This window comes from Somniosus microcephalus, chromosome 1 (assembly GCF_052327205.1).
Source record: "Somniosus microcephalus isolate GS21.2 chromosome 1, FLI_Smic_1.0, whole genome shotgun sequence".
Lineage (NCBI taxonomy): Eukaryota > Metazoa > Chordata > Chondrichthyes > Squaliformes > Somniosidae > Somniosus > Somniosus microcephalus.
This window is the reverse complement of record NC_140987.1, coordinates 197549750-197564146: the sequence shown is the minus strand read 5'-3', so window position 1 is coordinate 197564146 and position 14397 is coordinate 197549750. Positions and strand designations below refer to the sequence as shown.

Here is a 14397-nt window from a genome sequence, read left to right as displayed (position 1 = left end):
TTTTCCCCTTTTTTTCTCTACTGATATTAATTACTTTAAGTTCCACACTCCTATTAGCCCCTTGGTTCCCCACTATTTTTGGTATGCTTTTTGTCTCTTCTACTGTGAAGACACATACAAAATATTTGTTAAAAGCCTCTGCCATTTCCTTATTCCCCATTATAATTTCACCTGTTTCAGCCTCTAAGGGATTAACACTTACTTTTGCTACTCTCTCCCTTTTTACATACTTGTAGAAGCTCTTACAATCTGTTTTTATATTTCTTGCTAGTTTACTCTCATTCTATTTTCTCCCTTTTTATCAGTTTTTTAGTCATCCTTTGTTGGTTTCTAAAGCTCTCCCAAGCCTCAGGCTTACTACTATTCTTTGCAACATTATAAGCCTCTTTTAATGTAAAACTATTCTTAACTTCATTAGTTAGCCACGGATTGATCACTTCTCACGTGGAGTTTTTATTTCTCAATGGAACGTATATTCTTTAAATGTTTGCCACTGCTTACCTATTGTCATACCTTTTAATCTAATTTCCCAATCAGCCTTAGCTAACTCATCCCTCATACCTATGTAATTGTCTTTATTTAAGTTTAAGACTCTAGTTTCCGACTGAAGTATTTCAACCTCAAACTCAATGTGAAATTTTATCATATTATGATCACTCTTCCCCAGAGGTTCCTTTATTATGAGATGACTAATTAACCCTAACTCACTAAACAATACAAGATCTAAGATATCCTGTTCCCTGGTTAGTTCCATAACATATTGTTCTAGGAAACTGTCTTGAATGCATTCCATTAACCTGTCCTCCAGACTACCTTTGTCAATTTCATTTGCCCAGTCTATATGAAGATTAAAGTCCCCCATGATTATTGTATTACCTTTGTTACAAGCTCCTATTATTTGTTGATTAATACTCTCTCCAATGGTATAGCTACTGTTAGGGGGCCTATAAACTACTCCCACCAGTGTTTTCTGCCCCTTGTTATTTCTTATCTCCACCCATACTGATTCTACTTCGTGATCTTCTGAGCCAAGATCCTTTTTCACTACAGCCCTGATGTCATCCTTAATTATCAGGGCTAACGCCGCACCCCCACCCCTGCTTTCCATTCTGCCTGTCTTTTCGAAACGCCAATAACCCTGGAATATTTAGTTCCCAACCTTGGTCACCTTATAACCACATCTCTGTGATGGCTATTAAGTCAAAGCCAATTATCTTTATTTGTGCCACTAATTCGTCTATCTTGTTATGAATGCTTCATGCATTCACATAAAGAGCCTTTAATTTTAACTTTTTACCATTATTCCTTGCTTTCACCTTACTCGCTAATGCATTTTTACCAGTAAACTCTCTGTACCTTCCTGTCACACTCTGCTTATCTTTACACAAATCATGACATGCTCCATTGCCTTGACTTTTCTCTTTAGAGTTTTAGATGTCCCCTCACCTGACCTCTTCCCCCCACCCCACCCCCTTTTGTTTAAAGCCCTATCTACAGCCCTAGTTATTTGATTTGCCAGGATACTGGTCTCAGCCCAGTTTAAGTGGAGACCATCCCAACAAAACAGCTCCCTCTTTCCCCAGTACTGGTGCCAGTGCCCCATGAATCGAAACCCCTTCCTCCCACACCATTCTTTGAGCCACGCGTGGCTCAGGTAACAATCCAGAGATTATTACTTTTGAGCTTCTGCTGTTTAATTTGGACCCCAGCTCCTCAAACTCTTTCAGCAGGATCTCCTTCCTAGTTCTACCTATGTCGTTGGTTCCTACGTGGACCACGACAACTGGATCCTCCCCCTTCCACTCCAAATTCTTCTTCAGCTGTGAGGAGATATCCTTAACCCTGGCAGGCAACACAGCCTTCGTAACTCCCGGTCGTGGCTGCAGAGAACCGTATCTACCCCCCTGACTATACTATCCCCTACCGCTACAACATTCCTTTTCAGTCCCCCCAACTGAATGGCCTGCAGTACCATGGTGCCGTGGTCAGTTTGCTCATCCACCCTGCCAACTTTGTCCTCCTGCACACAGGCTGCAAGAACCTCATAGACCGAGGCCCCTCCAGCAATATTTTGTTTTGTTTTGGAAAGTCATAAAGGTCCTTGACTGCTGGTAATTGTATTCCCCTTCCCAAGTAAAAAGTTCCTTTAACACATTATTCGAGTCTACCATAGAAATGAAATTTTTTTTAAAGTGGAGGTTGTGAGGAAACCTTCCAGCTGTGGTTTTACAGCTCTAACCTTCATGTGATTCAGATGTCTTCACATCTAAATTACATTACACAGTCTGCATGGCTGGGAAGAAGAAACCCCATCTTTGCTGGCACAAACAGTATGGTATAACAGGTATATGGAAGGACCTGTGACTGAACTGCAGTAGAGTACACTGCCTCTTATAGGTGTGCCTAAATTGGTTGATACTGTGGTGACCAGGAAGTGAATCCATATTTAAATATGGGCGAGTATCTGTTTCTGAGATCACAGAATTTGTTTTCCGTTCTTGCAGAAGTTCACTGATTAAGATTGCTCGCAGGTCTATTCATATGTCAGATGACTGCTCTAAGAAATATCTAATGAATGAAACATGCAAGGTTATATACTATTATAAGAGACATGCCTTTGAAGTGGCTGTGCTCCTGCCATCTTTCAAATAATAATGGAAATATTAAGATCATTCGATCACTGGGTACATGCTGAAGTTATCCACCCGGGGTCCTTTAGGGAAGAGTGACCATAACATGATAGAATTCTTCATTAAGATGGAAAGTGAAGAAGTCCAATCCGAAACTAGGGTCCTAAATCTAAACAAAGGAAACTACCAAGGTATGAACAGTGAGCTGGCTATGATAGATGGGGGAGCTTCATTAAAAGGCGTGACAGTGGATAGGCAATGGCTAACATTTAAGGAACAAATGCATGAATTGCGACAGTTATACATTCCTTTCTGGCGCAAAAACACAAAAGGAAAAGTGACCCAACCATGGCTAACAAAAGAAACTAAGGATAGTATTAGATCCAAAGAGGAGTCATATAAAGTTACCAGAAAAAGTAGCAAGCCTGAGGATTGGGAGCAGTTTAGAGTTCAGCAAAAAAGGACCAAGAGATTGATTAAGAGGGGAAAAATAGAGTATGCAAGTAGGAACATAAAAGCGGATTGTAAAAGGTTTTACAAGTATGTAAAAAGAAAAAGATTAGTGAAGACAAATGTAGGTCCCTTACAGTCAGAAACAGGAGAATTTATAATAGGGAACAAGAAAGTGACAGAGCAATTAAACAAATACTTTGGTTCTGTCTTCATGGAAGAGGACACAAATACTTCCCAGAAATGCTAGGGAACCAAGGGTCCAGTGAGAAGGAGGAATTAAAGGAAATTAGTATTAGTAAAAAAATAATACTGGAGAAATTAATAGGACTGAAAGCTGATAAATCCCCAGGGCCTGATAATCTGCATCCCAGAGTACTAAAAGAGGTAGCCATGGAAATAATGGGTGCATTGGTTGTCATCTTCCAAAATTCTATAGGTTATGGAACAGTTCCTGCAGATTGGAGGGTGGCAGATGTAACCCCACTATTTAAAAAAGGAGGGCACTATTTAAAAAAGGAGGGAGAGAAAACAGGGAACTACAGACTGGTTAGCCTAACATCAGTAGTAGGGAAAATGCTAGAGTCTATTATAAAGGATGCGATAACAGGACACTTAGAAAATATCAACTGGATTGGACAAAATCAACATGGATTTATGAAAGGGAAACCGTATTTGACAAACCTACTGGAGTTTTTTGAGGATGTAACTGGTAGACTAGATAAGGGAGAACCAGTGGATGTGGTGTATTTGGATTTTCAGTAGGCCTTTGATAAAGTCTCACATAAGAGATTAGTGTGCAAAATTAAAGCACATGGGATTGGGGGTAATACACTGGCATGGATTGAAAATTGGTTAACAGACAGGAAACAGAGAGTACGAATAAATGGGTCTTTTTCGGGGTGGCAGGCGGTGACTAGTGGGGTACCGCAGGGATCAGTGCTTGGGCCCCAGCTATTCACAATATATATCAATGATTTGGATGAGGGAACCAAATGTAATATTTCCAAGTTTGCTGACGACACGAAACTAGGTGGGATTGTGAGTTGTGAGGAGGATGCAAAGAGGCTTCAAGACGATTTAGACAAGTTGAGTGAGTGGGCAAATACATGGCAGATGCAGTATAACGTGGATAAATGTGAAGTTATCCACTTCGGTAGGAAAAACAGAAAGGCAGAGTATTATTTAAATAGTGGTAGATTGGGAAATGTTGATGTACAGAGGAAATGTTGATGGTCCTTGTACACCAATCACTGAAAGCAAACATGCAGGTGCAGCAAGCAGTTAGGAAGGCAAATGGTATGTTGGCCTTCATTGCAAGAGGATTTGAGTGCAGGAGCAAGGATGTCTCACTACAGTTATACAGGGCCTTGGTGAGACCACACCTGGAGTACTGTGTGCAGTTTTCATCTCCTTACCTAAGAAAGGATATACTTGCCATAGAGGGAGTGCAGCGAAGGTTCACCAGACTGATTCCTGGGATGGCAGGACTGTCGTATGAGGAGAGATTGGCTCGACAGGCCTGTATTCACTAGAGTTTAGAAGAATGAGAGGGGATCTCATCGAAACATATAAAATTCTGACAGGGCTAGACAGACTGGATGGAGGGAGGATGTTTCCCCTGGCTGGGGGTCTCGAACGAGGGGTCACAGTCTCAGGATACGGGGTAGGACATTTAGGACTGAGATGAAGAGAAATTTCTTCACTCAGAGGGTGGTGAACCTGTGGAATTCTCTACCACAGAAGGCTGTGGAGGCCAAGTCACTGAATATATTTAAGAAGGAGATAGAACAATTTCTAGACACAAAAGGCATCAAGGGGTATGGGGAGAGAGCGGGAATATGGTATACGAAAGAGTAGACATAACACTTTTCAGTACTGGTTCAAAGGTGCTTGGTAGCATTAATGAAGAACTATTAAGTTCAGTGAGCAACTTATTTTTTTATTCGCTTTTGGGATCTGGGCGTCGCTGGCAAGGCCAGCATTTATTGCCCACCCCTAGTTGCCCTCGAAGGTGGTGGTGAGCCGTCTTCTTGAACCACTGCAGTCCGTGTGGTGAAGGTACTCCCACAGTGCTGTTAGGTAGGGAGTTTCAGGATTTTGACCCAGTGATGATGAAGGATCGGCGATATACTTCTAAGTCAGGATGGTGTGTGACTTGGAGGGGAACTTGGAGGTGGTGGTGCTCCCATGCGCCTGCTGCCCTTGTCCTTCTAGGTGGAAGAGGTCGCGGGTTTGGGAGGTGCTGCCGAAGAAGCCTTGGTGAGTTGCTGCAGTGCATCTTGTAGATGGTACACACTGCAGCCACGGTACGTTGGTGGTGGAGGGAATGAATGTTTAAGGTGGTGGATGTGGTGCCAATCAAGCGGGCTGCTTTGTCCTGGATGGTGTCGAGCTTTTTGAGTGTTGTTGCAGCTACCCTCATCCAGGCAAGTGGAGAGTATTCCATCACACTCCTTACTTGTGCCTTGTAGATGGTGAAAAAGCTTTGGAGAGTCATGAGATGAGACACTCGCCGCAGAATACCTATCCTCTGACCTGCTCTTGTTTCCACATCATTTGTGCGGCTGGTCCAGTTAAGTTTCCTGTTTTGTAATACTACATAACCAAGAACTAATATCTAGTACACTCGGTGAGCAGATCAGAGCTCTGGTTTCTGAATACTGGGTTGACATGCAGAGCGATCCAATGGAAGTGGAGTGGTGACTCCCCACATTGTATCCAGTTAATCCTCCTGGTGGGGATTGTGAGTCAGGCTATGACCTATCCATATAAAAAGGGTCTTAGTTGCAAAACAACCCAGAGTACAATCTGAATATAAAAGCAGTGGAAGAAATGGGTTGCCTCATATGCCACTTGGCACGGAAGAGTAAGAAGAACAATACAGGAAACTTTGGTTTATCCGGAGGTTGTATGTCCGGCAGCCTCGATGTACCGGCAGAAATCAGGAGCCGTTTTGTTAGGTTTTTTTTATTCTCGTGGCTTTGTTTTCAACAGTCGGGCTCTGGAAAGTCTCTCTGAAGCTGTTGCTAAGCTACAGAGACGCTTCCAAGGTACGGGCCGACTGTTTACAAGCTGTTGCTAAGCAACAGTGTTTGTTGTCAGATACGGAGATGAAAACCTCCGTATGCTTCAACATTAACTTTGTATGTCCGGCAGTTTTGATAGATCGGCAACAGCTCGGTCCCATTGGTGCCGGATATAACAAAGTTTCCTGTATCTAATACATGGGCCTAGAAATTGCAGTCAGATGTACCTTCAGAGTACGCCTCCGACACGTGAAAAAATTCCGGAAGTACCTACTGGCGCCCAGGCTGTGAAGAGTTGCGGTCTGAGGCCTCCAGGTGGACGGCAGCGTAAAGGCCCATGGATCCCAGGGACACAAGCGGTTCGGAAGTGTCCCTGGGATCTCGTGGACCCGGTCCTCCAATGACAAATGAGAATTCCGTTGCAATCATTTACGAAGGGAATCCCAAATGATATGCAATGTAATCCCCAAATAATCGTACAATGTACAGATTTTTTATAATTAAACAATGTACTGAATTGCAAATTTATTCATAAGTTCCTTCATCGCACCAACCTCAATAAAAATTAACATTTTGACAAATCATTTTAAACAACTTAATCCAGGCCAATATTTGCATAAACTCATTTAAAGTGTGTGCATAATTTTGGATTTTTAAAGGGTTTATTTAAGACTTCTACGTTGACGGAAGCAGATGCTACGCCTGTTTTTACCAGCTGTAAGAGTTGTGTGGGAAATTGCTGGCCAGTTGTTGAGCAAATATCCCAACTCTGCACCAGCAATACTCATTTTTCAGGTGGTTTGGATGATCTGTCAAGGCGTACCTTGACCGATAGCAAGTTCTGGATTTTGCACATGTACAAGCTCACGCGGAAATTCTGAAGTTGTGGGGCCTTTCAAATGGATTACGACGACGTACTCTGAGAGAACGCCTTCACGGAAACTGCAATTTCAGGGCCATGATGTTCACACACAGAGATAAAAATAACTCCTGTTTATTGAATGTTTCATTTGGTTTCCTAACTTTTCACATGGACTACTGTAATATTATGCACAACAATGATGATACATACTCCATCTTTTAGTTGCTGGTTCTCCACGTCTTGGACCAAAGAATGACATCATAGCCCACGTGATAATCAATGCCAACGATGATGCATTTGGTACCCTGCAGCTTTCTACTTCTGCTGTACGAGTTTCTGAAAATTATATTGGACCAATAATCAATGTGACCAGAACTGGAGGCATATTTGCAGATGTTTCTGTAAAATTCAAAGCTTTGTCAATGACGGCGAGAGTCGGTAAGAGACATTTACACGTATTAATATTACACTTAGCATTGGAATCTTTTTCTGTACTTTACCATATGTTCATTTTCAAATTTTATACATACGACTTGGGCAGTGTACAGTGGTTCATTGTATAGAAAATCTAACATTGTCTGTCTGGTGCACCCCTTCTCTTTGCATCACCATTGGCAGTAGACACTTTGGCCGCTTGGTCTGTACTTTCTGTAACCCCCCACTTCCCACCCCTGCCCATCCTCCTCCACCTCTCTTCCTTCAGAAACCTCTTCAAAACCCATCTCTTCAAGTAAGATTTTGGTTAATTACTACTTCCCCCTTTCCTGGTTCAGTGCATTTTTTGCAAATGCCTAGTTGTGGCCTTTGAATGTTGTATGTTAAAAATGCAATACAAATGGAATTTGCTTTTGTCAAGAAGGGGAGGAGATTGCAGACCAGATAGTTCCTTACAGTGAGGTGAGAAGGAGAAATTATAGGAAGTGTCAAATTGGCCTACTTTTGCACACTGTCTTGCAGCCAGTTTTAGAGTAGAATTGGTGGCGTGCAGGTTCCTTTGTTTTCCTATTGGGCAGGAATATTGCAAGGTGTAGGGAGACTAAGAGAAGAAGGCAAAAAATAGGAAAAATGCAACAAAAAATTGAATTAAAATGATGAAATATAATAAAGTGGAGAATACTGATGACAATCAAAATGTTAAACCAGTGGCCCAGTAACAACTGAAATTTTGCAAATACAGCATTACTGGGAAATGTTGAACACACACTATTGCTAATAATAGAGAATTAAATATGTATGGTGGCCATGTATGCATTGACCCTTCAGAAGTATAGTTGCACGTTAGAATCTTTTTGAAACTTAATCTGCTCAGAGAAAATGATTGATAGAATTTTTTTTGTATTCTGTAGGTGAGGATTACAGTATTGCGTCTTCTGATGTCATCTTACTTGAAGGGGAAACAAGCAAAGCTGTGCCAATTTACCTCCTTAATGACATAATTCCTGAACTTGATGAGTCATTTTGCATTGAGCTTATTAATGAGACCACAGGGGGCGCTGTGCTTGGAGCTGTTACACAGGCAACCATTACGATTGAGGCTTCTGATGACCCTAATGGATCCTTTGGTAAAGTCAAAAGTTGAGAAATCAAATGCTGGTTATAGAAATGCATGATTAGTAAGCAGATAATTGATGGGCAGGACTCCTCGCCATTAGCACATTTTCCTAAAATTGGGTATTAAATCCGTAATATATTCCATCTACCCTGCAGTGCATCACACTATTATGAATTTAGATTCTTGAAGTCCTGTGTCTAGCACGCATCCTTCACAGATCAGGCGTCACACTTCAGATATCACTTCAAAGTGTGATAAGTGTGTAAATAAAAAAGAGAAAGAAAGCCAGACATTAGTTTTTTATATAGCCTGGTCTCTCATCTAGGGCAGAAGCTGGGAATTTGCAAATAGCTGCTTATCTGCAGAAAGTAAAAGGCGTGACCGTTAACAATTGAGCCAAGCTGACTATTAAGGAATGATGTTCCCCCTCAACCAATATCAACCACAGTGGTTGCCAGAAAGTCAGCTAGGCCAGACTGCTCTGGCAGCAGCCGAAGTGCTGTTGGCTGCAAACAGACCCTCAGACTCAAGCACACAGAAGTCGCCAGGTTGTGCAGAATGCAGCAAACTACAATAATGTGGCCCACTTTGTCTGGGCTACATTGAAGGGAGCCCCCAGAGTGGTCAAGGCTTCTGAATCTATGCTTCAGAATGCCAATCACAGAAATCACAGAAACCCCACAATGCAGATAGAGGCCATTTCGGCCCATCGAGCCTGCACCGACACATATCCCACCTGATCCCCGTAACCCCTACACCAACACATATCCCACCCTATCCCCATAACCCCACGTATTTAATCCCCCTAACACTAAGGGTCAATTTATCATAGCCAATCAACCTAACCCGCACATCTTTGGACTGTGGGAGGAAACCGGAGCACCCGGAGGAAACTCACGCAAACACGGGGAGAATGTGCAAACTCCACACAGACAGTCACCCGAGGCCGGATTCGAACCCAGGTCCCTGGCGCTGTGAGGCAACAGTGCTAACCACTATGCCACCGTCTGCTCTATGATGTTCCTGGTGGTTCCATTGTACCTCTGTTGCTCAGGTGTGATGAGATTGCACAGGGGTGTCACCAGCCAGGCGTGGAGGGGGTATCCCTTGTCCCCTAGCAGCCATAATCCTAGATGGGTGTAAAAATGGGGGGATGGATGAATGTTGTAGAATAAAGGCAGCTGTCAGTGAAAGTAGCACAGACTTGCATTCTCCTTCTGTGGTGAATGTTGATGGAATGGAAGCCCTTCTTATTCACATAAACTGCTGGCTTGCCTTCTGATGTTCTGATAGCCTTGGACACGAGGGAAGCTGGCCACTTCTGCAAATCTCATAGCTCTCTCATTCTAGTGTCTATCGAGAAGGTAGTGCCCTGGTTTGCTCCAGCAAGCAGGGCATTGGTGGCATATTCGATGCAGCTGTGTACTGCAGATTGGGAGATGCAGGTGATGTCCCCCGTACCAGCCTGGAAGGAGGTTGTGGCAAAAATGTTAAGGGCTGTGGTGAACTTTGACAGCTGCTGACAAAGCATGGCTCCTGGTCCAGCAGCTGGCAGGTCCTGCTGCAAGAGGCTGAATAGGTCAACAACAGACTGCCTGGTAAAGTGCAGTCTTTTCCTGCACTGCTCCTAAGAAATATCAAAGAAAATAACTTCGACTATAGACTCTGTGGGCTGGCTAGGGCCTTCTATGAGCAGACCTCCTCACCTGTTGGCCTAACAGACCCAGCTGCCGCAAGTCCCAGCTCTTCAGGCTGTTTGAATAAGCCCTATTTAAGGTTATTCATGAAGCGCCTGCCTCTCCTGGCAGGTGAGTTTGTGACCTATCAGCTCCACAGTAAAAATGGCAGACTATTGGCATCCACAGTTCGCCGGCAATATGCTGATGAGGCTCAAGTCCCAATTTCAGGTGAGGCTCAGGCCACCAGTTCTGGCACGTGTTCCCAGTGTGCTGCCTATTTCAGGACCGTATGTGGACCAAAATGAATTTCTACCCCAAGGGGACTTGGTTTAACATCTCATCTGAAAGACAGCAAATCGAATAATGCAGTAATCCCTTGATATGATGCTGAAGTATCAGCCTAGATTGTGTGTTGTGTGCTCAAGTCCTGGAGCGGGGCTTGAACATACAACCTGTTGACTCAGAGGTGAGAGTACTAACAACCGAGCCAGTCTGGAGTATTGCCCACCATACAGATCATTTCCCCAGAGAACTCATTAAGATTATTGAGGCAGGATCTATGTTTCCTGAAAGCTAATAACTGCCAAACTCCCCAAATGATTGTAAATTGCATTTGGTATAATTCTTTCCAACAACTGAGTTGTATTTATATTGTGTTAATTTAACTAATTAAATCTTAAGAATATAAAAATTGAGTTAATCCTAATGGCTTATTTTCTGTTATAGTTTTTGAAAGGACAGAATTTACTGTTGAAGAACCAGAATCTAAAACTACAAAGATAAATCTGCCAGTTGTTCGAAATGCTGGGACACTTGGTGCTGTCACAGTCCAGTGGGTTGCCACAATGAATGAACAACACATTACCAGTGATCTTCAGGTGACATTGGGCGAGCTGACCTTTGCTCCAGGACAAACGGTTCAAACCTTACAATTGGAACTCCTAGCAGATGATTTACCTGAAATTGAAGAGGTAAAGACAAAAGCCTAGAAATTGGGTATAGCCTCGCTTGAGGCGTTAGAACTGGCGGAGCGCTAAGTTTATAGCCAGACGAAAGTTATCGCTGCCTGGCGAGATATTGGGTTGCATCGCCCCCAAAGGGGATTGAGGCGCTAATTCAGCTGTTGCACGGTGCTCTTAAGGCGCAAAAGTTCAGGCGCTACTCAATATCGACGCGGACAGGCGCAGCGCAGGTGATCTCAATTACGGGAAACCACGAGACCTCCAGGCGCCGGCTGGCTCTTAAAGGGGTGGGTCAGTCAGCCTGAGCTTCAACACCCAACGCCCTGTAGGCCTCAGATTCGGCGCTCGCCCTTGTCTGGCATTACAAACTTGTTCAGCATGGAGAAGGTTAGACAGAGAGCAAAGCACTTCAGCATTGAGGCTCTGGACCACTTGGTGGCTGCCGTTGAACGCCGTCGAGAGGTCCTGTATCCGGATAATGGCAAGAGGCCGAATCAGAAGGCTTACCGACGATCTTGGAGGGAGGTTGCTGTGAGGGTCAACTCCAGCAGCATGGCGACCAGGACCCCTGTTCAGTGCAGGAAGAAATTCAACGACCTCACACGGATCGTTAGGGTGAGTGATGGTTTAGCAATCTTCTGATTCCCTCCATCTGCAGCTGACTTCGGGCACCCTGCTGCAATGATGCGCCAATGGCCATCTGTCAGCATGCACCCATGGCCCTTTCTGGGCACACACATGGACAGATGTCTCAAGGCCTCATGTAAGGGCTCTTGCACCATGGGGGGCATGCGATGATGTCTCAAGGCCTCATGTAAGGGCTCTTGCACCATGGGGGGCATGCGATGATCTCTCAAGGCCTCATGTTACAGAACTTCCCCTTCTTTCCCCTGCAGTCCAAGCTGGCGATGATCCGAAAGGAGCAGCGTCGAACCGGTGGCGGACCTCCACAAGTGGTCACTCTCACGGATCTGGAGGAGAGAGTGCACCAGATACTTGGAGGACGTCTGTCTGGTCCTGTGACCACTGCATCTGCCGATCCCATTACCGACAGCGAGGGTAAGACTCTCACATTTTTCACCTGTTGCCTTCCACTTGGTCCCCCCGCCAGCATGCATCCTCAGTGTGCAGCCATGTCAGAGCCTTGCCGCAATCTGGCATACCTTTCAGCAAAGCTGTCCTTTTGCTAAAGCCACTCTTCCACCTCCCACTTTCAGATGAAGCCGCACCAACTCGGACTCAACGCGCTGAAGCTGCCAGTGCCAGTGCCACCGGAGGCGAGGACCAGGAGGAATCTGGACCAGCCGTTGCAGAATCCGGGGAGCTGACACATCTACAGACTGGGGATAGTAGTCCTCTGGAGGGGAGGGGGGGCTCTGAGGATGAACCAGTTGCCGGACCAAGCGGCATGCAGCAACGCACAGGGGATAGGCAAGTTCGGCCACCGTCTCCCCGGAGGGCAAGGCAGGTCGTGATGACTGCTGCACAGAGTGCAGATGAGGTGCATCGCCTGGTTGAGATGAGCAAACAGGCCCAGGTCAGACACACGGAGCTGATGGCTGCAGTCGAGAAGATGCCTGAGTCAATAGATTCATTGGCTAAGAGTATGTTGGACTTCGGGGCAACAATGGAGAGGACTCTCCAGGGCTTTGGGGCAACAATGGACAGGACTATCCAGGGCTTCAGCCCAACAATGGAGAGGACTGTCCACGGCTTTGAGTTGGCTATGGAAAGGACTGTTCAGGGCTTTGGACAATCCCTGGAAAGGTCTGTGCAGGGCTTGTCCGAGGCAGTGGAGCGGTCGGCACCTGCCTTGTCCGAAGCAATGGGAAGAACTGTCCAGGCTTTCTCCGAAGCACTGGCACCTGGCACACAGGTCCTCACTGTTGCCACGCAGTCACTTGCTGGGCTCCTCCACAGCCAGATTGACGCAACGCGATCTCTCACTGTAGCCACCCTCTCTGCATCAGTTAGGATCACCCCGGGCCCTTCCAGTCCCATACAAGGCCAGGAATCAGTGGAGCATGCGATTGTGGCGGATGAGCCGAGCCGCTCCCCTCAGATAGCCAGTGTGTCGTCCGACCATGGTGCAGGTGTCCTCTCTCGGCAGGAGACCATTGCACATGCCAGCGCTGGGACGTCTGCATTGCAGCTGCCACCACCTGCAGGCCACACTGCTTCCAGCCATGGTCACATCAAGCATCCTGCGTCCGCACCCTCCAAGCCCAGAGGTCGGCCAGGCCGTCCCTCAGGGGCTTCTGCGCTTCCAGACAGTCAGCAGGCGTCCCCCAGCCTTGAGGCCGCCACTGGGGTCCAATTACGTAGGAGCAGCAGGGAGGGAAGGGGCCAGGCGTGAAAGAGAAGTCGTTCTCCCTCAAGGGGCCAGTTGTAGAGGGAGGTGCTGAGACGTTTGTTTGTCCAAATTCAAGGACACCCTCACCTGTTGTTATATTTGCAGAAGGTTTGTTGAGTTTTGCGGCTTGGCCGAACAGTTCAGTTATTTTGAAAGTTATGGTTTCTGTTGACATTACGTTGTTTAGCTGTAATGAAAGACTTTTGTGCCAATTAACAGAAGTTTCAATGTGGCATGGTGCATGTGACTAGTTTCAGTGATGCTGGCATTCAGAGGCCCTCAAACATCCAAAGTGCGCATGAGTTAAGACTCTCATCATTCCGCCACAGGGGTCTCGACACGAGTCCAGATGAGCCTCTGACGTATGGCCCTTCCACTTTCAGCAGCCCTTCCATCTTCCTCCTCCTCCTCCTCCTCCTCCTCCTCCGCCTGCTCTTCCTCCTCCTCCGCCTCCTCCTCCTCCGCCTGCTCTTCCTCCTCCTCCTCCTCCTCCGCCTGCTCTTCCTCCTCCTCCTCCTCATACTCCTCCTCCTCCGCCTGCTCTGCTGGTCGTTGAGGGACAGCTGGAATTGGCTGGGTGCGTCGATTCGCCAAGTTGTGGAGCATGCAGCAGACGACGACGATGTGTCCCACTTGCTGCGGCGAGTATTGCAGGGATCCCCCCGAATGTTCCAGACATTGGAAATGCTTTTTGACAACACCAATAGTGTGCTGTTTACTGTGCCTGGTCGCCTGATGGCCACTGCTGATCAGCTCTTCTGCTGGGGTGTCGGCCACACGGAGTGTTGTCATCAGCCATGGCCAGAGAGGATAGCCCTTGTCCCCAGTAAGCCAGCCTCGTCTTCGAGGCAGCCCCTCAAAAAGGTCACAAACTGAGGTC

General features: G+C 45.9%; 1 protein-coding gene across 6 annotated transcripts in view; it reads left to right on the top strand.

The window, feature by feature from the left end:
* Positions 1–14397, top strand: part of adgrv1 (adhesion G protein-coupled receptor V1) — a 986427-nt gene that overhangs the window by 258802 nt on the left and 713228 nt on the right. For all 6 annotated transcript variants that reach the window (XR_015078534.1, XM_085989059.1, XM_085989068.1 and 3 more), the window contains 3 exons: positions 7194–7409; positions 8318–8533; positions 10929–11173. Coding sequence is in view for 5 of the 6 variants with exons in the window: in XM_085989059.1 (XP_085845185.1) it covers positions 7194–7409; positions 8318–8533; positions 10929–11173 (677 nt within the window). In the remaining variant the exon portion in view is untranslated. The remainder of the gene's footprint in view (positions 1–7193; positions 7410–8317; positions 8534–10928; positions 11174–14397) is intronic.